At 33.6% G+C, this 26,667-nt stretch overlaps 2 protein-coding genes across 2 annotated transcripts in view; both read right to left on the minus strand.

Annotated features, from left to right (window-relative positions):
* LOC130635931 (RNA-binding protein 8A-A-like) overlaps nucleotides 1-26,667 on the minus strand; it is a 64,888-nt gene that overhangs the window by 31,995 nt on the left and 6,226 nt on the right. The window lies entirely within an intron of this gene.
* Nucleotides 1,558-18,176, minus strand: LOC130635915 (ubiquinone biosynthesis O-methyltransferase-like). Its single transcript, XM_057445443.1, has 3 exons — nucleotides 18,152-18,176; nucleotides 4,090-4,563; nucleotides 1,558-3,805 (listed from the first exon to the last, which is right to left on the minus strand). The coding sequence occupies exons 2-3, from the start codon at nucleotides 4,457-4,459 to the stop codon at nucleotides 3,489-3,491; spliced, it is 687 nt and encodes a 228-aa protein (XP_057301426.1). The 5' UTR covers nucleotides 4,460-4,563; nucleotides 18,152-18,176; the 3' UTR covers nucleotides 1,558-3,488.

The following is a 26,667-nucleotide window of genomic DNA, read 5'->3' on the forward strand; positions in this document are numbered from 1 at the left end:
TACATACTTTACGTGTCTTGTATATACGTTTTCTGTCCTGATGGTTTTAAAATTGAATGGAGGGATAAATGAGGGATAAATATGTTGTGTATGGACTAGTATCCAATTGTATTATCGTTCCTCATTTTTTGAATTTTTTTTCTTTTTTAGATTCAAACATCCACTGTCGGCATTTTTGAATGGAGCGAGAGAGTTAGAGAAACGCCTAAATACTGAAACATTCAGAAGTTCAATGTTACATAAAAGAATTTGTATATATCAAAAAATGTCCACAATTTTCTAGATCAATTTCAAAGACATCAATTTTTTTTTTAGAGAATACTATTTGTAAAATATTTTATTTTTTTATTCATATTTAGACATTCTTTTTTTATTAGAACATTAGAATATGGTAAAAAGCCCTTGCAATGTTTTTAACGTTTTTGAAATGCAGCCTATAAATATTCTTGAGATGTTCTTAATGTACAGTAAATGATGAATAAGCGCCTGGGCAGGGAGCTTATTTAATTTCACCCATTAAAAGGGGCGCTTAATTGGCAGGGCGGTTAATTATGTAGTAGTGCTTATTCAGCAGGGGGCGGTTATTCTGTAATTTATGGTATTACCCTAATTTGATGATAATTACTACAAAGTGTAGCACTTGGATTTTTTATATTTTTTTATATTTTTATTAAAAAAAATTGTTCACAAAGCCTTAAAATAATCTTAACATGTTCTTAAATTTTGAGATTTATGTTCTTATACTTTGTTTTGTCCTCAGAACAAAAGATATTTACGCTGGTTTACTTTGTTTTTTCTTTGTTTTTAAACTTGTTAAACTTTGGTGCAGATAACATGCATTGCGTTTTGGATTGCGTTTCGTCTGAGGATAATCTCACACCATATGACATATTTTAATCCCATACTTATTATTTCTGCTGATGCCGGAAATCTACAAACCATCGGGCTTCTTATTTTGATTAAATCAGTGAAAGTGGATTTCTTTTCTGTACTTTTAAATGAGGATTGCTGTTCCTTTTTGTAAAGATTTATCGACAAAATGTATTTTTGTGAAGCAGCTGTTTGCATACCACAAAATCCCAGCAGCACCTTTGATTTACAGGCAATTAATTTTGTGGATTTAGTGAATTATTCACCTCCACACATTCGGAGAATTGTATTATGCAGAAGTGGAGTCTACAACTTTTTCGAAAATATCTCTTTACAGAAACTAGCAATCCATTTCTTCCGAGTTTGTTGTTCTTAAAAATACTTTGCGAGAGGGGGATTATAATTAAAATAGTTTTAGATCATGCAGCAAACGTCTAATTTTATTAACAGCTTCGTGCGTAGTTCTTTATGAATGCTAGATAGCCTAAATATTCAGCTTAAAGAAGAATTAAACCTCAAACTTTATTATCATTATTTCGGTTAACATTATGTAAGTTTCCCAAATTCTGGTCAAAATTTTGAAAAATATTATTTGGATTGATTTGGATGATAACAAGTGCATCACGATGCACAAGGATTTTATGTTTGTGCCGCACAGTGTTAGAGACAGCCGGCATACCACATCGATAATACCAGAAAAAATATAATGAACTCTCCACATATACAAATAAGTAAGCCTTTCTTCAAAAAATATGTTTCTCGTAAATATTTTCACAGACCATATTTCTCATAGTCACACAAAAATAAAACGTTCTTCTTATCTTCTCACTTTTCGCTTTATAATTTCACAGGTCCACGCGCTGTGAAAATACACACCATCGTAGATTTATAATTATAAAAATAATGTCTTTCCTTAAAAATAAAGTAGAAAAGGAGGAGCAATTATGTGCCTCAAATAACAATTTGTTTCAAAGAAGTTTTGATGAATAAATAATTTCCTTTGAATATTTTATCCTGGTTTACACTAACATAAACTTTGATTCCATTGTAGGGAAATGAGGTACATCAGTTACCGACAGTACACGGTTGGTATTATGAAAGGCTTGGAAAAGGATGTCGCGTTGTGATTCCAGCTTGTGTTGTGCCAAAAATAAGGGAAGAATTTCCTGATCCAAATGGAAAATGTACTGATTCTAAAGAATTTGTTAACATATAACTGGACTTCGCATTTTCACACAAACAATAACAACAACCAAAAAGCTACCTTTGTTGTTTATCCATCTCAAATAACGCAATTTTTCTTCGTGACTGTTTGGTTGAGGAATCATAAAAAAGACTTCTTCACCTCTCCTTTTACAGTACTATTTCTGTAACCATAAGCTTTACAAGTAGGCATCAAAGATAACATCAACAAAAACGCTGCTACGTTTGTTCAAAACGTATAAGCAACTTTAAAAAAGATGAGAAGATTAAAAAATTGAAATGAGCGTAAAATACGTCATAGATCTCCATCGCAGATATTGTTTTGATTTTAACATGGCGATTACTGTTGTCAATGTTTATGCTAGAAAAGGGATGTAAATTTAAAGAATTTCATTTTTTTTATATATACCATCAAAACAAGTAGGGTTTGTAAAAGATATTTCCGAAGAAAAAAAAATTGGGCTTAATTCTCCTTTAAGGGCAATGTAAAACCAAAGCAGTTCCTATGGTATTATAAGTCTTTATTCATTTATCTTTTATAATTTGTATTTAATGAAGCTAGCCTACTCAAATATCACTCCAAACGTCAAATTTACTCGAGATGCGCTGCAATGTCCTTAAAAACCTTTCTCACAGAAGATTCTATAAATTTTTCTACTGAATATTTCTTAGAGTTTGTCGAATCTTTCAGTATAATTCTTACCTATTACTGCATTCGTTGAGCAAATTGCTAACGCCCCTCCTGGGATTCCTGTTTAATGCCTCTTTAATGTCTCTGGAATGTCCAAACACATTAAAGAAACAAAACACGAAATGAACTTTGAGAAAATAGAAATTCTCTATAGGGAAAACAATTTTATTAAAAGAAAATTTAAAGAGGCATTAGCGATTAAACAACACAAATCGGATTTATTGAACAAAAAAGATGAAATAAGACGACTATCTGAAATTTGGGAAAACATATTATAATTTTTAACGACTTTTATTGTTAATAAACGAATTTTATACATTTTATTTTTATCAAGAGAATTTTTAACATTTTGTACATGCATGTTGAAAGACGTTTTTAGTTGTGATCTGAAGATGCTCTGACAAAGATCAGGGAGAAAATTTATCAAATTTAATTTGTTATTTATTGCCTTAAGCCCAAGAAATATTTGCTAAATAAATTTTTTTGTTTACATAGGGAAAGAAGACTATTTTTAAGCTATTAATGAGATTGAGGTTGGTGCTTAAATTTCTGTATTATAAATAACTATATAAAAATAAAAACTTACATTATAATCACGTGCGTTGTGTTACAAAACTTACAAAACTTTAAGATCATCCTTGTTGTCTGTCCTTTTCTAATTTACTCGTTTTTTGGCGAAATATTTTGTAGTAAAATTTCATGCGAACGCGAACAATTTGGAAAGTTATAATACTTTAAACATGACGTAATAGCAATGAACTTCTTCAAAGTTTTTCGTTGGTTCCAATCTATACGGCTCCTTCTTCATGTAGATTAACTCCGCCTTCTTTTCCTTCATCAACTTACCTTGCCAATACATAAAATCCATTTTGTCGTTTGGATCAGAAACTGTATAATGTATGTAACCTCCGGGCTTCACTATACGTGCAAGCTCAAATATGGTATCCATTGGGAGGTGACAAGCGAGGTAACATCCGGCGGAAATAGCCACATCATATGAGTTGTCTTTAATACCAGGGGTGGGATTGGAGGTAAATAACACTTAAACAGAAACCCAGTAAAAATACAAAAGAACATATTGTGTACTGTTTTGATGAAAGTTCAAAGGGCACTTTATTGTAGAAATAGTATACGACTTTCTTATATATATATATATGAGTGTTTCGCCGCAGGAATTTAAAAATTTGTTTTTTAGCGTTTGTGTCACGATTTTGTGAGGGTAACAATGTTTCTATGTGATGGTATCACAATAAACTAGTTCACAACAAATAGGTAGAAAAAAATATTAACGTTGTTTACGTCTTTTAAGAAAAACAACAACCAACCTTTAAACAATTTGCCATAACATTTTGTTTCTTCGGCCATCTCCAGAAACTTGTCTGACATGTCTAATCCATCAATATTTTTAAATCCTTCTTTAACAAGAGACTTTCCAAGATTTCCACTGCCACATCCCACATCCAAAATCTTCTTGTTCTCTAAATTTTTGTGCTCGAAGAATACAGCCAAGTCTTTTGCAAGCCCTTTGAAGGGCTCGTACTTAAGAATAGCGTTGGCTTTATCATACACAGAAGCAAAACCGCTGTAAACTTCAGATATAGTTTCTGTATTCGCGGAATATAGTTTATTCAAGTAATCAAAAATGAATTTTTTGTCCTCCTCACTGACAACGTGTCCATTTGTGCTATTTTCCATCTTTATGCGGTCCAATCTTGAATCTATCTTGAATTTCCAATACTGAGACGACCACTTGAAAACGTTTTATATAAATACGAAGACAATGTGTCAAAAATGATTGGCTAAAAAAACAAGGTCTCTATTATCATTGGTCAATGTAAAGAATGTATTTATCAGTTAACTTAATTTTGATTGGTATTAGAATATTAATTACGATTGGCAGGAGTAATCTATTTAATTGCAACAACAACATTTTGAGAGATGCTTTTGTAGAGATTGTAGAAAATTTAATTGTTATTGGCTGCCAAAGCCACCTACACACACGGAACTGGCGTGTTAATATGAAGAACAACAACGTTATTCAGAATTAGACGTCTGTTAATTAGACGAATGTTTTTCAGCGCGTGTGTGCGGATAAAATTAGCTAAATCTCTAAGAATAGAGTTGCCGACTCGAAAAAATTTTTTGGTTGTAAATTTTACATAAGAATACACTGATAAAAGCAAGCAGAAAAAGAGAATATAAGATTCTACTTGATTTTATGTTTACAGCGGCTTTTGGCAGTTCTGCTCTGTCAGTTTTGCATTTTTAGCAGCTGTGAAAATAGCAATGTTCGTATAAATTTTCGCGTTTGTTGTACGACTGGCTTTCATGTAATGATATGGAAACCTCTGTTGAAGGTAGTTCTTGTTGTGTAAATTCTCCAGTTACCCAAATTTGGCTGAAAATGGTGTCAACACATTGGCGATGTGTGCTGTTCCATATTTTTTTCCGTAAAAGGTTAGTAGTACATCGCGTGTTCGTTTATTATATTCCAAAGCGGGAATACATCCCAACCTTATCGTATTACAACACATTTCAAGTTTATCGTAATCGAATTAACTGAGAAATTTTTCAGCAAAACAGAACGATAGCTTACTTTTTGGGAAAAAAATGGATGTTCTATTTACAAATCCTTAAATCTCTTGGAGAAATGCAGTTTTTAATCACTCCCGCCTCCAATAAACCAATCACGCCCCCAATAAACCACCAATGACATACACTCTAAGACGCTAAATCACTTTTTGACACATGGTTTTGAAATATGATTAATTAGATTGTTTACAAAATGATTTTAAGCATGTTTTTTTAAATATATTATCCTTATTCTAATTAGTAATTTGCCCTTGACGTAAATATATATGGTTATTATTTAATCAACTTACTAATACACCACACACGAGGGACGACGTGAAAATGTTTTCTTTTTTCCGTTCATAAGAACACAACCAGTGTTGCAGTACCTCACGTACAATCTTAATTGAAAACATTTTCCTGTTTCAAAGTGTGTCTTTAGTTACAATGGGTCCTTGTACAATTTCCTTGTAGGAATTTCTCTAAATTTTTCCTTGTGTAAACTAACGTTTTTGTAAGTAGATTTTTATGCAAACAAGTTTTATTCAAACACTTAAAATAGATATAAAATCATTTAGGATTATTTATATAGGCTAATATATAAGAGTAGTGAACAAGCCAGTTCAATATTTCGTAAGAATGATGTCTTCCTGTATGATTATAAAGTTGATCAGTTGCAAGAATAATTTCTGCAAAAATTTCTTGACACTAAAAGCTGCGTTTTTAGTCACATTAACAATATTCAGTTGAACAATAGCCGTTTTTAAGGATCTTTAACTTAACAAAGCTTTACAATATGGAGAAAACAGGCGTCAAACCTTGAATACGTGATGTAAAGGGTTTCTACAAATTGGTAGAGAAACAGATAGCTTAATTTTTTTTCTGAAGCCGTCCAAATAAAGTATATACTTTATCGGTGAAAAAAGATGGTATATAATAATCAGACAAACCAATCATTTTTATCTACTTTATTTTTTTAACGACTTTTTGTTTTTTAGCGCACTATAAATTTTAATGCTTCGAACTTAAGTTAATACAATGTTTAAAGCTTTTCAGTTTTTGTTTTGAGTTGAAATGAAAATTTTTGTAGGGTGTTATTATGCATTTAAACAAAAGTTCATCTGCAAAAAGTAACTTTGCTGGTAAAACTCATTCGGATAAAATAATTAAATTTTGTGCAGGTGTCTAATATTTTCGTTGACTAAAAAAATTCACAGTAAAATCAGGATTGCAGAAACTATGACAATAACGGAATTCTTTTTGACTTTCCCATCAAGCCGGTCTGAAAACATATCATCCCAAGTTTCAAAACGTCATTTCGATTTTTGCCGAAGTTTTACGACTTCTATTTTTTTTTTATTTTTACGTTATTCTTAACCAATTTTTAGCTAGCTGCTATATAAGTTGATCAACTGTCACTTTTAAATTTGAACTACCGCAGTATCTTTTAAATATTTAGAAAAAAAACGGATCACAAATTAAGAATATCCTAACATTATGTCCAGGCTCTACTATTACATATCAAGTAAACTGAATTTCTTTATTCGTCCAAAAGCAACAACGAAATGTCTGTTACACGTGGTAAAATATACTCCAGAAAAATATAGCCATTTTATTATATCAAGGGTGATTATATGTTTTATGTGTAGTCAAGAATATTATTAACAATGCTATTGGTAAAAAAATTAAGAATATTGAGGCTGAAACGGAAACACACTATTCTCACAAAAAAAGCGTGTGGAAACAAAATTCAATAACGAAATTAAAAAGTGTCTGGGTAAACTCACGACCAACCACCCTGTGTTGCTTTTCATTTTAACGCCAGCGGGTGATAGCAGTTAAATCGAAGTCGCCACTAACGTCACAGAGTCCTATCATAGAACAGAACCGAAGTGCCGCCTGTACCAGAGTTATGTCGGAAATCTGATAAAAGATAAAAGAAGTCCTTGAGATAAGATTGAACAATAACTGTAAAAATAAAAAAATGTTTGTCTAGTTTCTTATTTCATTCTTTTGTTGTCTAACTTTAAGACATTTCCGCCATATTTTTTTAGTTCTCGAGGAGAATATAGATTGAAAATATTCTTTCTTAAATAACCAATTAAATATTGTTTTGTTTATTGTTTTAATCGCGGTAAAAAATCCATGGAAACTGTCGATATAAGCAATCACCTTTTCCTTAAATCGAGATTTCTGATAAAATACTCTTTTAAACGTTTTGAAAATAATTTTTAAACTTTGTGAAAATAGTTAACTAGCATATCTTTATACAAGATTATTGCACATGGCAACCATGGCTTTAAATCTTTTTAGAGATATCAATTACCTTTCTAAAGCTAGCAACCAGATATGGCTTCACGTCTTATTTTGTTTCCTCGTCAAAACAAAATTTTAACTAATATTTAATAAAATTTACAGATTGCAGCTCGTTTTACTGCCAAAAAGAGTACTAAAAAGTAGTAAACCATCAAAACGTAATTGTTTATAAACCAGTTGTCTATACAGTTAAGTGCGTATAAGTTCTTGTACTTCATCTTTCGAGTGGTCTATTTATTACACACCGTCTTTACAATGTGCGAATAAAAAGAGTACGTCCATGATAGAGATCTTGCGTAAAATATTTTCTTTAACATCTCGGCTTAATAGCCTTGTGTCGTTGTAGTGGCCACACGGTAGGGCACATAAAGAACCAAAATATAAGTAAGAAAAGTCCTCGCATAGCACCACAAAGCTATTTTCTGTTGTGAAAGTATAAAGGAGGCGCTATTTTCTTTCTTTATTTGGATTAGGATTTAAACCAGAAAACCATGCTTACCCATCAAAGGTTTGCAGTTTGCTGTTTGTGTAACTATTATTTGGAACGAAAAAGCACTGCCAAATAGGAAAAATATATTCTAACTAGCCGCTAGAATCCACGGGTTCGCCAGTCCTTTTTATACTGCATTGCGTGCGTCTCGCTACCTGCGCAGCTAAGCTACCATTTTGCGTGACAGACAGACGGACAGACGGACGGAGAGACGTATACGGGTATTATAATATAGATGTTTCATCCACACTTTCTACGTTCTGATTTCTTTTAAAAAAATAATTTCACATACTGTGTTCAGATTTTTTTTTAAAATCTTTTTTCCGCAAAAAAAAAACAAAATTGAGCTTATACGAAAGACATTTGAAAGTTATCTAGGAATCCTTTTAATATTTTGAGAAATCTTCATAGGTTTTCTGGATACTTGTCTGAAAAATCGCATTAATTATGCATAATGTGACGTCAGGAACTGGCTCTGCAACATAGAATTAGTGTTATAGGGCATATTTATAGTAACTAAATATTGAATTTATTAAAATTATTGAATTTATTAAAATGTTTCAAACACCAAGCTGACCAAAATATTTTTAACCCTACATGCTCTGCCAAGCCTATTATACAACACCCACTCAAAGCTAGTTCGTGACGTCATGCATAATAAGTATAACTTCCAAGTCTTAAAAAAACAATCAAAATTTCCCTCCCATTGGTACTGCTATCAACGAGGGTCCTGTAAAGAGGGTTCTAGTGCAATAAAAGCTACGAAAGTCGTGCAGGCACAGCAATAGCTCAAATAGGTAACCACGTAAGTATAATGAGTTTTCTCTATGACGTTTTATGATCAATAATGATTGTCATTATTTGAGTTTCCGCTGTTTAAATCCTGTTCATCCTCTGTATATGAGCCCTTTACGCCATCTGATAAAATCAATAATTTTTTACTAGGCGAGGAAGTTCATACAGGCACATGGCATCTTGTTCAAATTACGCAACAGTATCGTTTTATTCTCTAACAAAAATATTCTTCCTGAAATTAAAATAAAAACATTTTTACAGCGCTCCTTAATTGTTTACCAGAAAGACATCACTGGCATGTAGTGTCAAATTTCTGTGTGATCAGACATCGTTGTTTTACCAACAATAATAAAACTTGCGCAATCTTTGGTTCACATGAAATTCACTCGTGGTTTTAACATACTTTGTTACAGCGCTCCTTAATTGCTTACTGGAAATACATCAAGTGCTATGTAGTTTCAAATTTCTGTGCGGTCAGTTATCGCTGTTTCACTAATTAATAAACGGATAATTTCAAATAAATTTTGTTAAAGCGCTTCTTTTTTTTTCAAGATATACAAGACTAGTAGTTATGTTGTTTCTAATTTTTTTATCATCACATATCGTTGTTTGACGAACAAAAAGATATTACGCAGTGTTTTGTTTACGTGCAATTAGCTATTGGATGATTTATCAAAATAGTTTTTGAAGTGTTTCTTAATGTATTTCATGACATACAAGGCTAATAGTAATCTCGTGGCCTCTAACTTGCCGAAATATGAAAATAGAAATAATGTTATTTTCTATGGCTTTTCACTTAAGTATTGTATTGCTGCCATTCAAAGTAATTTATTCCGTACGCTCCACCTGGGTCATTCATTGGTAATAAAATTTTGATAAGGCAGATATATTATTTTTGTTACCGTGAGGCATTTAAAAAACCTTGTTCCCTTTTTTTTGTAGCTGAAGGACATTTTGTTTTGGCTCAGTTGAGCCTGGTACCCAGCTACCACCAGTTTCTAGTCAATACATTTTAAGATACTGTACCTGATTAAGCTAACATCTAACCAAGTGAGAGAGCCTACCAGTGTAAGCATAGAAGTCAGTACCAGGTTGGTGGGTTGCACACGCCCTGACATTTGGTGCCCTGTGTGAGGAACGAAAAGATAAGAGTGTCAAAAAAAGAGAAGATTGGCTGGAATGACTTAATTCATAATGGCTGCTGCTCCACAGGAATTGGTACCCTTTGAAGATGCTGTGCTCCTTCATAAAGAAAAATATAGCGAAGATAGCATTGTCTCAGAAGTACTTGGAGTGCTGTCTGTTTTAATAGAAAAGGACTTGCAGTTAGTAATGATTAGACCGGGATTGGATAGATAAAAGCGAGGTAAATCATTCTATTTACGCACTTTCTCAGATACATGAGTTCAGAATATATAGAAAATTTGAATGACCAAGAAATTAACCTGTTTAAAGATTTTCATTAGAGTCTGTCAACCGTACTCCAAAAACAATCAGACTAAGTAAGGAAACCTTCTCAGGCGGCCATATTGGGATAAATGAAGGTGTGTCGCAGTACCCCGTTCGTTCCTTTACTATCAAAATCGTTGTATATTCCAAACAATCCTTTTTAACCCTCAAGGAATATTTGTCCATGTGATACCTTAAATCAACTTGATGATATTCTCAAACCAATAGAGCACCCATCTGAAACTTTTGCCACCTCTAGGAACCAGACACAAATTTTATTAAATTTGAAAATCAGAGAATTCAAAATCAATGTGTGGATTGGCAGTCCTGGCCAAAAGACTTATGGATATAGGGAAGGGGATATCTTGGCAGCCATCACAACATCGATCAACTTTAATAACCCATTGATATCCTGGGAATAGAACAAGTACTCAAAATTCTCAGAAAAAAATATTCTTTCACGCTTTCATTTCGGAATTACGGCCTGACAATGTAAGGATTCAAATGAAGTCATTTCTCAAAGAACCCGCACTTATTTAAATTGAAAACTAAGTTTCCTAAACAAAATTTTTTCAAAAATTATATCAAGTTGTTTCAGAAAAAAACGAGCATATAAATAAACGAAAACCAAATGATAGAGCTGTGAAAATTAATGAGATTTTTGGGAAACAAAAAAATTCTACCTTCAATAATATGAATTGGCAAAGAGAAATGAAGGGAATATAAACTCAAGAGATGAGAGGGATTTTTAGGAAAGTTACAACCCGATTTAACCCAGTATGGGTCCGAACCCCTTCAGTCTGCACGATATAAAAAATGCATGAAGTATAATTTGCACGGCCCCTGTCATCTATGTGTTGTTGTAGGTCCCTGAACCACGTCAATTCACATGGGATTTCTTTTGAAAAAAAAAACTGACAGAAGCTCCCGGGAGGCAAGGAGTGCATTAGAAAAAGATCTCTTTTGTAGATAGAAAATGCCGGATATGCAATGTACATAGCTTAAAATTGTATCTATTGTTTTTTATTGTTCGTGAAAATTTCAAAAGAAGGACACTTCTCAAAACACGCATCTGTTCTGCAATCAATGATTAAAATAATTTGCAACAGAACAAAATGTTAAATCGTTTCTGATAACCAAACCATGCCGTCAAAGTTAAGGTCGAATTAGAAAAACTTATCGTACGTACACCAATCATAAGCTGTCGCGTAAATGACCGGCATGCTAAGCACTGTGAGGCACCGGGTCTACGATTAGCTTAGTTGGCTAGGACTGGCTTTTGATGCATGCTCCTAGCATAAAGCCAACGTCGATTTTTAAATTTGCTACCGCGGAAGAAAACCGCACAGGTTAAGCATTGACGATAAATAAGAGACAAGTCTAATTTTCATGTACTCGGTCATTCCAAGCAGTCACGGTACATGTTTTTAATATTTTATGCAAGGTTATGTACGAGATAGGTGTTTTACAAACAATATTGTTTTTCCACGATGATTATAACTTCTGATGTTTCGCTTTTATTCAATACAATTCAATTGTTAGTGTCACATGTCACATTTTACATTTACCCCACGATAACATAATTTTAATAAGGCACTTCAATTTGGTGCTTATCAAAATTGCGTATTGTCTGTGTGATCATTATACCACCATGTTAGGTGGTTAATGGGTTTTGAGTGTTCTCATGCCTCTATGGGTGTGTTGTCAGTGTTATCATGTGTGTGTTTACGCATAAACAAGTGCCGTGTCTACTAGACCTTTGTGGCACACAGCTGTCACACGCGGTGATGCTTAATTAAATTTTACATCCAATTAAAAGAACCTAGCCGACGCTAGGACCCAGCGTTTCGACCCCGGGTTCCAGCGTCGGTTCTTCAGCTATACACTTAAAATACTGTAGGAAGAGTTTTTTATAGGTCAGGACGAAGAAGAAATGCTGATGCATAGAAGCAAAGAAACACGATGATCAACAATGTTAAAGGCATGGAGGTGCATATGGAGCATCAAGAATTATCAATCTAAGTTTGGATGGAAAACTATGCTGTGGCGTCATAAAGCTAGCTTTGTAGGTTAAATATCAACTAAACTATGACATTTGTATGGCAAAGAAGTACCTTTCACTGGATATGAAAGGCTGATCACTTGTCAACAGAAATCCAACTGTTGCAGATGTTGCTGAAATTGTTTTTGAAAATAATGTTCAGCACAATTTCTAATGATTCTTTTTTATCTATGAGATTCTCCTCCTTAAAAAGAAAATCGACGATTACAAAGTTTAACAAGCCTACGATTCCCTCAACGTTAAGAAAGAATGCAGCAAGCGAGAACGGCCATTCCAAGCGAAACTAATTCACATAACAACGAAGTAACAATATACACGATAAAACCTTTAATCCTAACAAACAAGGACGTATTATATGAATCAACAGCTCGACCGTTAAACTGAGAACGAATTCTGAAGATATTTTGTTTCGGCAAAAAACGCATGGATTCTATAAAGCCTGCGCCAGTGCGAGGTATGATAGTTGATAAAACCTTGTTCCCTCTTGGGTGTGGTACCCAGCTACCCCCAGGTTCCTAGTCAGTGCATTTTGGTATACTGTGCCTGATTGGGTTAACATCTTACCAAGCAAGTATCTATTAGTACAGGCACAGTACCAGTTGGTAGATTACAAAAAGGAAGTAGATGTTCTAAGCAACAAAGTAAATCACAATTATAACTTGGGCTAAAAAATGACTGGGAGTGAACAATTACTTTTGCTTCTGATTGGAGTAGTTAAATTTCCAAAATATTTCATATAAAATTCAGGGAGGATTTCTTAATTTTATTTAAATAGGTAATCTCAAACACTTCTTAGGTTACCATGAACCTTTTTATTTTCAGAATTTTTGAACAAAAGAAATCTAAGAAAAACAAGATTGAGGCATCATAAACAGAAGTCAATTGAAAGCTATCTTAGAGGGTGTATCCAAAAAAAAAAACTTTTTTTTTTTTTTAAAAATTGGAATTCAAAAATCAAATCAAATTTTGATTTTCGTTTTAATAGACCTTCCAAAAATTTCCTAATTATGCCAAACTTAATTAAAGAGGTCAATACTAAAAATAATTCTCATCCCTAAGTTCCCTATCAAAAGGTAGAACAAATTACCCACATTCGTTAATATTTCTATTCTTTAAGTGCCTCAAATGCGAGCTGAAATTTACGGTCAACCCTTCATATAGCCCAGTTTTCTAAGAATAGCCTTGATTTTAACATAATTACTTCCTTTAAATCTAATTAAAATATTCTTAATTAAAGGGCATTGAACAATTACATTATTGTAATTTATGAAATTCGGAAAAGGTCTATTAAAAACTAAAAATCAAATTAAATTTTTAATTTTTGTTGAACTTGAAAATTAAAAATCAAACAAGAAGCCCTGGGGGCTCTAAGAATTTCCACTTGCTTCCAAAATATTTGATGACAACCTGCTAATTCGTTGTGTTATCGTGCCAAACATTCGAAGAGGTTTGGTGCATGAAGCTCTGAAGATAAAGCACACAAGTGACATATCTTACAACAAACGCAAACAAAAAGAAACGTGTCATAATAAACTCACATTTTAAAATAAATTGCTAACAAAAAATACAGCCTATCATTCATGGTTGAAAGTCGATTAAAACGCCCATAGTCTTAAACGGCATTTAGTTGACAAAAAATCAAAATTTGATGCCACCATCATGTTCAGCATACTTTTTTTATTAACTGTGCCAATTTTTGTCGAAAATAAAGTAGTTTTAAATTTTGGCCTGAAATGACATTTACGTGACAAAAAATCAAACTTTTGTATCGTCATCGTTTTTAGCATACTTTATTTGTTAACTCTGCCAAATTCGGTCGAAAATGAAGTGGTTTTAATTTTTGGACCAATTTTGGCCTAAAATGGCATTTAGGTGACAAAAATCAATATTTTGATGTCACCATTATGTTCAGCATACTTTTCTTGTTAACTTTGCCAATTTTTGTTGAAAATGAAGTAGTTTTAATTTTTGGACCAATTTTGGCCTAAAATGACATTTAAGGTGGCAAAAAATCAAAATTTTAATGTCACCATCATGTTCAGCATACTTTTCTTGTTAACTTTGCCAATTTTTGTTGAAAATGAAGTAGTTTTAATTTTTGGACCAATTTTGGCCTAAAATGATATTTAAGGTGTCAAAAAATCAAATTTTTAATGTCACCATCATGTTCAGCATACTTTTTTGTGATCTGTGCCAAATTTTGTCGAAAATATAATAGTTTTGAATTTTGGACCAATTTTGGCCTAAAATGATATTTAGGTGGCAAAAAATAAAAATTTTGATGTCACCATCAGGTTCAGCATAATTTTTTGTCATCTGTGCCAAATTTTGTCGAAAATATAATAGTTTTGATTTTTGGACCAATTTTGGCCTAAAATGATATTTAGGTGGCAAAAAATAAAAATTTTGATGTCACCATCAGGTTCAGCATACTTTTTTTGTGATCTGTGCTAAATTTTGTCGAAAATAAAGTAGTTTTAATTTTTAGACCAATTTTGGCCTAAAATGACATTTGAGGTGGCAAAAAACAAAAATTTTGATGTCACCATCATGTTCAGCATACTTTTTTGTTAACTGTGCCAAATTTTGTCGAAAATAAAGTAGTTTTAATTTTTGGACCAATTTTGGCCTAAAATGACACTTAGGTAACAAAAATCAGAGGAACGTGAAATCCCAGGGTCGATTTTTTCTCAAAAAATGCTCCAAAAGAAAAAAACGACGGTTTTAAAGAATTTCCTATGCCTTCGGGCGCGGAAATTCAATTAAATTTTCGTGTGGCACGTCATATGACATATTATGTGTCAGATCATGTGATATTTCTAGCCTATCAGATTGATTGGCGTGAAGTGAAAAAAATTGAATTTGATTTTTAATCACCAATTTAAACAAATATCTGAAAAATGAATTCGAATTTTAGGATTTTTAGCTCCAAACAATCCAAAGAAGTCCTGGATTGCAGAGAAAAACTCTTGCAAACGAGAGCGCACTTTGCCAAAAAATGGATTAGCTACATCCGAGATCTTATTAAAACGGGAGGTCTTCTTCTTATTCTTCTTATTCTTCTTTGACCGATTTTTTAACCGATTGTCGTAACGTCACGACTTTTAAAGTCCGACCTGGCCCCGCGACCTAGCTCTACGCCGGCTGTGTGCGTATCTTACTATTCGTTAAATTGGGGAAGAATAAAGACTGCGTTACGAATTTGATCAAAAATATTGTAATAGAATGTTATTTTAATATTATTTGACGAGCTTCGCTAGATACTCCTTCAATTTTTTTTCCAGTTGTTTTTTAACGAGGCGGATTTTGTTCAACTAAACCGAGCTCAAGGTGTTAAGGCACAAGTTGTTTTGAGGGACCGGGTTCAAGCGCGCGATATTAATTAAACTGCAGCTTGTTTACCAAGCTGCGAGGTTAAGTTTTTTAAAGCGAGGAAAAATATTTGGTTGTGTTAGTAAAATTATTTAACTGTTAAAATTTCAGTTCTTTCAACGTTTTAGATACTCCCTTCATTGTGTCCATGTTTTCACATGTTTAGATGAAAATATCATCACGTCTTCTAGTCCTGTAGAATCTTAAACAAATTTTAGGATTTTTCAATGCAGCATCCTGCTGAAACCAGCTAGCCTTATTGTTAAGGTTTGGTAAATTATTATTTTTTTTTAGGTTAAGGTTGTGGCTCTCTAGCTAGTTCTTTAGTTAAAAACGTAAAAGTACAAATGCAGTTTGGCTAGCTACAACAATGTTCTTAATCAATAATTCTTATGAAAATTCAGTTGTGGCTACACCTTCTATTACTGTCATGACAACTTATTCCGCAAAATAAAATTGCTGAGTGATTCTTTTTAGCTAGACAAGATAACGACAGGCTGCTTCCTGTGTTTCTTATTTAAACCGAAGTTGCAAAACAGTTTTTTCGGAAAAGGGTATTACGCCTATTCACACGTGCAACACCTTTACCTGTACTAAACACTCGGCCCAATTTTAGCGACAGATTGTTTCCTGTCTTCTTTGCTTAAACAGAATCTGTGATAAGTTTTTTTAAAAAGGCTATGACGTCTATATTGATATGGAACACGGTTTGCCTTTATATAGTAAATTTTTCGCAACAGAGTGTATCCTGTGTTGTTATGTAAACCGAAACAGTTTTCGATAGAGATTTTCGATAACCGATACAGTTTTTGTGAAAAGGGTATTGCGCCGAATGGCATGTGCGACATTGTGTACCTGTACTAAGCGCTCAGCCCAGAGTAACATTCATTTCTAAACTTTCACTGGGGAAAAATATTGTTTTATTTCAGCTAAATCTTATTTCTTTAATAATATATTACACCAGAAACACTATGATGTTGTTCGCTTCACTCGATTTACGACATACTATATAACCTAAGCGCTCACTTGATGGTGTTGCACAGTTTACGGTTCTTATTAATCGCTCTCCCAGGCGTTCAACGCTGGTTAATTAACCCGCCGGGTTCCCCGGCTAGTCTAAATATTAACACGGAGTCGCATTTTGGATATAGGCTCTTTCGTCTATTCTAAACCGATGAACGTAGAATAAGCTTTTTGTTACTTACGTCTACTTCTTCTTTGTTTGTTTGTTTTTAAATTCAATAGGATGCAACTTTTATGGTCAAACTTAAATTTCATAACGTTTTCAGTAGTCATGTATAAATCTCAAAGCGCAGTCGCAGGTATAAGAAACATTAACGGATATCGCTACACCACAAGCAATAATATTTAATATTGATACCCTAAAACGTCTTCGTTTCGTTCTGATGAATGTTAAGTGTATTGCAGTATTGTTGAAGTATTTTTTGTACCGATTATTTTTTGTACATTTGAGGAGACTTTAATTTTGATAAAATCTTAAAACTTTAAAGATTTACGACGAGTTGCGGTTTTGTGGTGTATTGTTGAGAAAAAACATTTCATGGCGAAGGAGGTGAACAATAAAAAGGGTGCTAATGCAGTTATTCTGTGGGGCTAGCATCCCTTAAAGATAATTACATAAAAATAATTTTAAAACCGGGTCAAAATAAATCGAAAGTTTAAAACTTAAAAAATAAAGCAATTTGTTTGGTTGGCGCCTGGCGAATAGGATTGGATCCTACCATTACGCCTGGTCGCTGGGAGCGCGCGCAGAAGTGGAGGACCAATTTTAACAGTAACAGTAACGCGTTGGTTTGTTCTAGCATGTATCTAACGCACTACATGAGACATTTTGCTAGTTCAAGATAATACCATGGGATAATACCTATTTTTGAATGTCCCTTTCAGGTCTTGCCTCGATTACACTATATGTATACCGGAAGCCTATTTCACGTGACAGACAGAACTATATTTTGTGAAAAAAATCTTTAAATAAAACCTGGGAGAAGACATTTTGCATCAAACACAGTAACAATACAATAATAACCGATTACCCCGGGCTGTACTATATAATATCGTACGAGGTCGGTGCAATGACCGAGGGTAATGTTTTGGTACATTATTATATTATTTTTCAACCGTCTAAGTTAGATAAGAATAAAAAAATAAGAATTTCGGTTTAGTGTTTATAGAATTATATAATTTACTACTTTTGTTAACAGTCGAGGTCAAAAATTTCAAACAGTCCTGTAAAAAAACAGAAACAACTTATGCAGAATTCGAAACTCACTATCGAATAAATCTTTGTATGCAAAACATGTTTGAAACTTACTGAAGAATGTGTTAAGTTAAATGTGCAACCTCAAACGAGAGTTAACTCCATTTTCGATTGTATTAATAAAGTCATTCGAGAAATTTAGCTGTGTGAAAAAATAGTTTCTACAAAATTTGTTGTGAAAGAATTAATTCAGTTATATAAAATCATTGAAGCAGAAATGTCTTGGGATTCTCGAATTCATCTGAAATAAAAAGATGATACTATCAAAGAAATTATCTTTCGGCGCCATAATTTTAACAAAAGAAACATCATTTTTTACAGAACTCCACAAATAGATGTTTATCTTTACGTTATACGTAGGATAATAACGTTGGTTATTATCCTCAAATGGCTTTGAGTCAACAAGGCTTTTTACACCTTTCACCTCACAAAAGGTGTTTGAAATAGTTGGAGCTGAATAAAAAAACAAGTAATGTAATTGAGGGGTAACAATAATAAATATCTCTGTTGTTGGTTCGTTGTAAAAGGTTTTTATATTGGCTTTTCATCCCTTCATTCCGTGCTTAGCTCTCGTTGAGGTCGGACGTATCTAAAACGCTCCGGTCTTGGCGCGCTAAGTCGAAGAAAGAAAAAAGAAGACTAAAGCTTGAAGAGCTCCTGCTTTGACAGCTAAGTCTTATATACTGTACTGCCTTCTTTACTTCATTTATATCTTTTCATTTCTTTAATTTGTTGTTTTGTAAGTTTTTTAAATTATTGTTTTTGTTAATAAATTGTTTTTATCCCAGTCAGTTTTTTATCCATCTATCATCTAATATGGTAGCTTTGCTGTGTTGTGGGTTCCTGCTGCTCCTTCTGTGTAACATCGTAAGGAAATGGGCTTGCCTCAGATCCTTCAAACATAGTTTTGGAAGAGCACATAACCGTAGAATGATCTCTCTACGACTTAAAAATAACTTTACTCAGGTAGGAAACCCCACATTTACGCTAAAACTGATTTTTGTGTTCGTTGTATTTTTGAACAATACAAAACCTTCGTTCAAAAGTAGCTCACCCAAAAACAACGAAATGAGTCGACTAGATAGGAGTTTCTTTTCTATCTCTTCACTTGATGCCTGCAATAGAGTTTCTGAAAGCCAGCTCACTCTCCAATTAAAATTAATGGCTTTATCAAAACTTAAGCCAAGCAGGCACAAGTATTTCTATTTTTTAATCCTCTTGTCAGGGGACATCTGCCTCAACCCAGGTCCTGTTAAGTATCCCTGTTCTTCATGCTTAAAACCTGTGGCAAAAACACACAAAGCACTTTCTTGTGACAAGTGTGGATTATGGGCTCATAAAAAATGTGAGCGTATTTCTGATAAAAAATATCAACAATTTATAAAGACTCCTGAAGATAAACTGTTTTTCGTTTGCAGTCCCTGTCTTTCTCGTAATTTGCCCTTTGCTAATGAGGAGTCATTTGGTGACGAAATTCCGGACAACATCAATATTACTATTGATGAAAACTTTGATTTTGAGGCAATCAGAAATGGGAAGGGCTTAAAAATGGCCCATCTCAACATTAATGGTCTGTCATCCAAACTAGACTATGTTAAACTTCTGCTACATCAAACAAAACTTGATGTATTCTCCATCTGTGAAACCAAAATTGATGACACCATCACTGACAATGACGTTAAAATTGATGGCTATGTTTGTTATAGGAATGATCGGAATAGACGAGGTGGGGGTGTTCTAAATTTTGTTAATGAAAACTTGGATAGCCACCTTTTGAAACACCTTTACTTCGAAAATGTTGAATCACTATGTGTGAAAGTGTGCCTGAAAAAAAAACTAAACCTATTTACGTGTGTGGGGTTTACAGGCCACCTGGAGGTAGTGATTTGCAGAGTACCGAAAACCTGTGTACTCATTTTAAACAGTGTTTTAACTAGCTCCCAAAAGAAAAAGAAGTTTTTATCTTGGGAGATTTTAACTGTAACATGCTTTCAAAATATGCTCTTTCCTCCAAAATAAAGGAATTATGCTCCACTCTTTTCCTAAAACAACATATTACGGAGCCAACTCGTGTTACTGAAAATAGTAGCACTCTTATAGACTTGATACTTTCTAACAGTTCTTGTATTTCTAAAACTGGTGTCATGGATTTAGGCATCAGTGATCACAATTTAGTTTATGTGATCAGAAAATTCAAAAGGCCAAAATTTGAACCTAAAACATGCAAGGTTCGTAGCTACAAGAACTTCAGTGAAGAGGCTTTTCTGAAGGACCTCAGGAATTTAGACTGGTCATATTTTAATAATTATGATGACCTTGATAAAGCATGTGAGAAACTGAATAAAAATGTTAAAACAGTGGCTGACAAACATGCCCCTTTCAAAACACATAGATTTTCTGGCCGTGTTGAGGCATGGGTCACTGATGAATTAATAATAGCCATCAAAGAAAGAGACTTCTTGAAACGGAAAGCATCAAAAACAAAATCCATCATAGACTGGGAAGCTTTCAAACAAAAAAGGAACCAGGTAATAGGTCTCAAAAATCGACTCAAAAACGAGTACTATAATGACGTTTTGCAGGACTTTCAAAAACGGCCAAAACAACTTTGGAAAACCCTAAAAAAACTGGTTCCTGATAAGTCAGGCAATACTACCTCGATAAAACGAGTAGTCCAAAACGATGGTACAGAAACTTCTCACCCAAAAGAAATTTCCAACACATTCAATTCATTTTTTGTCAGTGTTGGTGCCAAACTAGCCTCTAAATTTTCTTCTGACACTACTAATGTTAATCCACCTGTTAGCGGACACGATTTTCGGTGGGCTCGTATTGAGACCAAAAGTGTCGAAAAAATAATTAGATCACTAAAACTTAATAAAGCTACAGGTTTGGACGGAATTGGTTCACGACTGCTAAAAGCAGGTTCGTCAGTTTTAAGTATTTATTTATCAAGTCTTTTCAACAAATCTTTATTTACTGGTTATGTACCTAAATGTTGGAAGACTAAAAGGGTCTCGCCTATTTTTAAAAGTGGCAATAAAACAGATCCTACTAATTATCGGCCTATCTCCATTTTGCCAATTCCTATGAAAATTTTTGAAAAGTTAGTGCATGAGCAAATGTCTCATTTTATTTCTGAGCACAACTTCCTGAATGACAGACAGTCCGGATTTCGAAAACTCTTTTCCACAGAAACTGCAGTAGTCGATGTCTCTGATTTTATTCTTACTGAGCTCGACCAACATAACTTTGTTTGTGCTGTGCTCATTGACCTTAAAAAAGCTTTTGACACTGTTGATCATAAAATTTTGTTAAAAAAACTATGGTGTTTTGGCATCAGAGATGCTGCCTTTGACTGGTTCGAGTCCTACTGAACGGACCGAATGCAGCTGACTCTTGTAAACGACACAGGATCAGATCTGCTTCATGAAGACGCTTCTGGGGTGCCGCAGGGATCTGTGTTGGGGCCCCTGCTCTTTCTTTTGTATATTGATGACTTAAAATCTGTCATCAATTCAAACTACCACCATCTATATGCGGATGATACAATAATTATTTCGTCTCATAAAAACTTGGATACCCTTGTCTCCCAGGTCGAGTTAGAACTTTCGCAAGTCGACCTCTGGCTGAATAATAACAAAATGACTATTAATACGGACAAAACTGAAACAATCTTTTTCGGCAACCACAGCCAGTTAAAAAAAGTTGAGAACAAAACTATCAACTATATGGGTATTCCTTTGAAGAGGAGCGAAAAAGTTAAATATCTTGGGGTAACATTTGATCAAAAAATGCAATGGGAAAAGCACATTAATGACATAAATAGAAAAATACTAATTAAATATTCTAAAATTAGAACCATTGCATCTTGTTTAACACCTCACACAAAAAACCTTTTAATTAATGCACTTGTCATGCCATATTTCAACTACTGCTCCTCGGCATGGGCTTGTGCCACCCAAGGTAGATTGGGAAAACTAGAAAAACGATTAAAATGTGTCCGTACCTTTCTTGGGAAAGAGAGGGAATATTCAATGAATAATTTACTCATCAAAAACGATGCCATATTAGTTTTCAAAGCCATGAATCACATTGCTCCTGATTACATGCGCTCAAAATTCCTTTTGACAAAAAACTGTCATAATCATCAAACAAGAGGAGCTTCAAAAAACAGGTTCACACTTCCCTTGGTCAACACGGAATTTGGCAAAAAAGCCTTCCCATTTAGAGCTGCAAAAGTGTGGAATAATCTTCCAGACCAAGTGAGCTGTGATGGAAGTCTGCTTTCGTTTAAGACTTCCATCTCTAATGTATTTGGCAAATTCTAATGGAGATCACTTTTTAATTTTTTAATTTTTGTTTTTTATTCTTTTTCTTTTCAATTTTCACAGATTATAAATGTTACTATGTTTGATTGAGCTGAGGCAGTCTAAGGTTTATCATTTTTTGTTTCTTTTTTGTTCTAGTGGCCCCCAGTGGAAACAATCCACTAACTATAGGTTTTTGTGATTTTCTGGGCTAGCCACTTTAAATATTTATTATTATTATTATTATTATTATTAGTAATTACGCTATGGGAGTGTACTTAAAACCACAGCATAACATGAATCTGTTTTCAGAATTGTAATGATTGGCAAATCACAGAAAAATAATTCAATAACAGAGAGAAAGTTTTGCGGGAAAAAATTAAATACCCGCAAAAAAGGACTGACATGCTGATCCGCGAAAATTTATCTCACCCGAAATAGTTTAGGAAAACGTAATAACATCAGCAAGATCGCGGAAAAATGCGTACGAAAAATTAACTGAATTGTATTTAGTAAAAGCAGAAATTGCTGAAAATTTTGAAGAATTTATATTTCGAGTAATAACCGCAGAAAAGAAACAGTTCCTAAGAAAAGTAAGTAAACGTGTCTCGTATACGAGAGAAAAAGAAATGTTTTTAGATGTGATTGAGGTTATAGGCTTAGGTCCAAGAACTTTTTGCTTACACAGCCTGCGTGTGGAGTTAATGATTGCTTGTTTAAGCCACATGGTCGTTAAAAGTCAGACCAAGTAAAAGATGGGTATGTTGAGGATAACTTAGGTGCTTTACTCTCTGTATCTCACACGTTAGGGCTTTGAAATCACCCCTACTCTTGAGCACAGAATACTAAAGATGATTCCACTCACTAAATTTTATTTCTCAAATGACGCCCTCAGTCTAAACGAGATAACGTAGAAATTAAGGCTCTTATTTTCGGCTAAATAAACTGAATAAGAAAATAACTTGTAAGTTCTGGTTTGAGATAAATTATAAAATCAAGTTTTCCAAAATTGTTTAAATAAAGAGTTCTTTTCCCACTAATGCAGCTGGTGCATATAATATAGATCTATAAGGATAGCAATTTCTTAACCAGCTTTTGGCAGGATTATTTTCAGAAATGTGATATACATCATAAATAACTGATCCGGTAATACGTCTGATTCTTTGTTCAAACGATGCAGTGCTACATGACTGATTTCTGGTATCTTATTCTATATATGCAATTTCTTGATAGGAAAAATTCATTTCATTAATTTGTTTTCGAGGAATTTCAGTTAGCATGCAAAATAATTTTTTTTCGTTAAAAGAAAAGGCAAGAAATTAAACATACAATGACAATGCAGTAATCTTTTTTACATATATTATACAGACTACTTTACAGGGAGCTTCAGTATCTTTGTTTAGGCGGTATTTATCTACAATTGTATGTCATATATAGTTACGATCAACAAGTCAGATATCCCGAGCATCTTCTGAAAGATTTAGTATAGAACTCTAAAGTGTTGCAGATCTTTTGAGTTATGCCGAAGTAATATACAATGTGCCTTCATATATAAAAGGACGATGGGACAATTTAATTCAGTTGGTGCATATGAAATACATGAATGACATTCTTAATGACAAAATAAGTATTGTATATGATTCTAAAAGCATAGAATGCCACTTTATGTATTAAAAAAGTAATTGGTAATTAAACAGAGATATGTTTGTAAATGATGTAAGATTCTAGCAAACTTGGAATATGTCGTTGTATTCGCATACTCCACTCTAAAACAGATAAACTTTGTATTGTCGATGTCGATGTTAAGTACTAATTTTACATTAAAATTATATGGTAAGGGAGGGCAATTTTCGCTCCTGTGCTCTAATTTCAAGTAAATTGTGTATAGGGTTGTGGTTTAAAGAGCCAAGCAGGTTCTTGCATCTAAATCAATTTTTATAAATAGCAATAAACTTGTTATTCCCTCTGGCATTCTCGATTCTGTTTCAAAATATCGACGTAGTTATCGTAATTCTGGTGTAGCCTTAGTTTTTATATTTTTCTGCATTTTTAAGTGTTAACGGCGAAAATTATTATCTCCTCTGGTGTTTTTTTATTTAATCCACAAACCGTCGACTAATTGTCAAACGTTCTCAACCTCGTTCCCAGGGCATTTTGCCTTGTTGATAAGGCCACTCCGTAATAACGGCTCAGGGGCGACAAGACCCTGGGAACGAGGTTGAAACGTTCTAATTTAATTTAAATGTAAAATTAAACAGCCGACAGGTGGAATGTTCCGTTTGTTTTTGTTACACATTTGACCTGGTTATTATCTGTTCGGTTTTTTCAAAAATGAGAATTTGACTTGGATATCAGATATTCGGTAAAAGGTTTTCTTAGTTTCCAATACGTTGGGTAAAATTAGAATTGTATAATAATAATGCTAACTAAATTTCGAGATCGTCAAACGACTACAGTTTTCTACCGTCGAAGTCTGGACTACTATTTCTGGAACAAAAACGATAACCACTGATGCAGTACAGTGCTTGTTTAGCCATTAACAATTTCATGTGGTACCGACAGAACTTTTACTTCAACATCAGCAAGGCGCGCTACCCACACCGGCTCTTATTTGGTTTGTTCCTTTGAAATATATCTTTTTAATTTTGTTTTTGTTATTGTTGATGCAAACAAATATTGTGTCTATTTAGACAAACTTTTGTCACGGAAGGTAAGCTTTAATTACATTAATTCAATCATTAGGTACTTTTAATCATGGAACCGATCTTGTATCAAAAATAGAAATCTAAACATCTCACATTTTGCTACAATGCTTTTTTGATTATAAAGCTTGTCAAATTTTTGGTAATTGATTTCATGGACATAGTTTCGATTTTTTTTATTAGATATCTTGAAAAGTATTTGGAAAGGAGGACTATGACTGAAGTGAGTACCTTGTGGCTCCATTCCTATCATGTAAATAGCTTGAAATTGTTTTCCAAAATATGTCATACCTCGCGGGGAAAGGGTTTATAAAAAGCTCAAGAGTCCGCGAGCACTTTACGCGTCCCTGGTTGAAAACTGGATCATGCCTGACCCCTGATTAAAACATGTGGGCGCACCTCAAATTGAACCAAAAACTTACACGCATGATTTAACCATAACGAAAAAGTGGTTTTCTGACATCTCGGCATCACTCTTGTATAGCTAGCTAGCTAACTAGCTTGTATGTGTCACCCCTAAGCTGGCTTGTTTCTTTTCCTTACTTGGTCATTGGCTAAGTTGGTTAGTTGGCTTAATTGAGTACAGGTTAGCTCATGGGCTCATTTGCCGAAGTTCATTAAAACTGCGGTAATATTGCAAAGTTGTTCCAACAAATGAATGCCATTTTGGAGATGAATAGAAAAGGTATTTTAGCCAACACGGAGTTGTCTGACAGAGCGTGCACCCTTATTAGGCTACGTAGCACAAAATGAGTATTATGCAACAACCAATTCCGCATGTTAACCATATTTGCCAATTATACACAAGTGTATATATATTTAACGAGTTGAGATACCAGAATATTAGGGAACCTATTCGAAATATGCCGCTTTGTCAAGTCGTTTAAAACTGAACTTTTTCATCAACAACAACTTTCATTTCATTTCATTTTATTTTTATTATATTTTGTTCCGCCTAAAGATATACCACAGAAACACAGTAAGCACCATTTATTTTGACACCTAATAAACCTACCGAATAGATTGGTTGGTTAAATCTAAAAAGCAGTCTCAATTAAAACAATAGGACGGGCAAAATTAAAAGAAAGAGATTTTCCCACTGTCCCTTGCATATTTAAAAGAATAATCTCGATGAGTTTATTCAGCATACAAACAAGATAAACACATGTGGATTATCGAGAAAAACCTTTATTACATTCTCTTATTTCAGTTGCTATAAAAACAAAGTATTTGCTAAAATTCTTTTGTCTGTTTTTAATTATAACCTACAAAAACATATTATGTGCTCCACCTTCGAGCTTTTACGGCCATTGTCAACCAGATTTAAGGTATACAAACACAATTTTAAGGCATGGAAGTGTGACCAGAGAATATTCCGTGTGTGATACCACCTATCAATCTTAAATAGAATGTTCTTAGCTAACGTCAATCGAAGAACTTTTTTGGTTCAGTCATCACAAACTCTTTGCAGTCCTGATATCAGAAAAGATACAACATTCACTAAGAATAAGGTTGCCAGTCATCAGTTGGAATGTCCTATGAAAAAAATTCATTGAGT

Source organism: Hydractinia symbiolongicarpus, chromosome 1, assembly GCF_029227915.1.
Source record: "Hydractinia symbiolongicarpus strain clone_291-10 chromosome 1, HSymV2.1, whole genome shotgun sequence".
NCBI classification, from domain to species: domain Eukaryota; kingdom Metazoa; phylum Cnidaria; class Hydrozoa; order Anthoathecata; family Hydractiniidae; genus Hydractinia; species Hydractinia symbiolongicarpus.

Coding starts and splice junctions, on each gene's coding strand:
- LOC130635915 (XM_057445443.1), bottom strand. CDS start 4,459: ATGGAAAATAGCACAAATGGACACGTTGTCAGTGAGGAGGACAAAAAA. Junction 3,806..4,089: donor TTATGGCAAATTGTTTAAAG/GTTGGTTGTTGT, acceptor TTTCTGTTTAAG/TGTTATTTACCTCCAATCCC.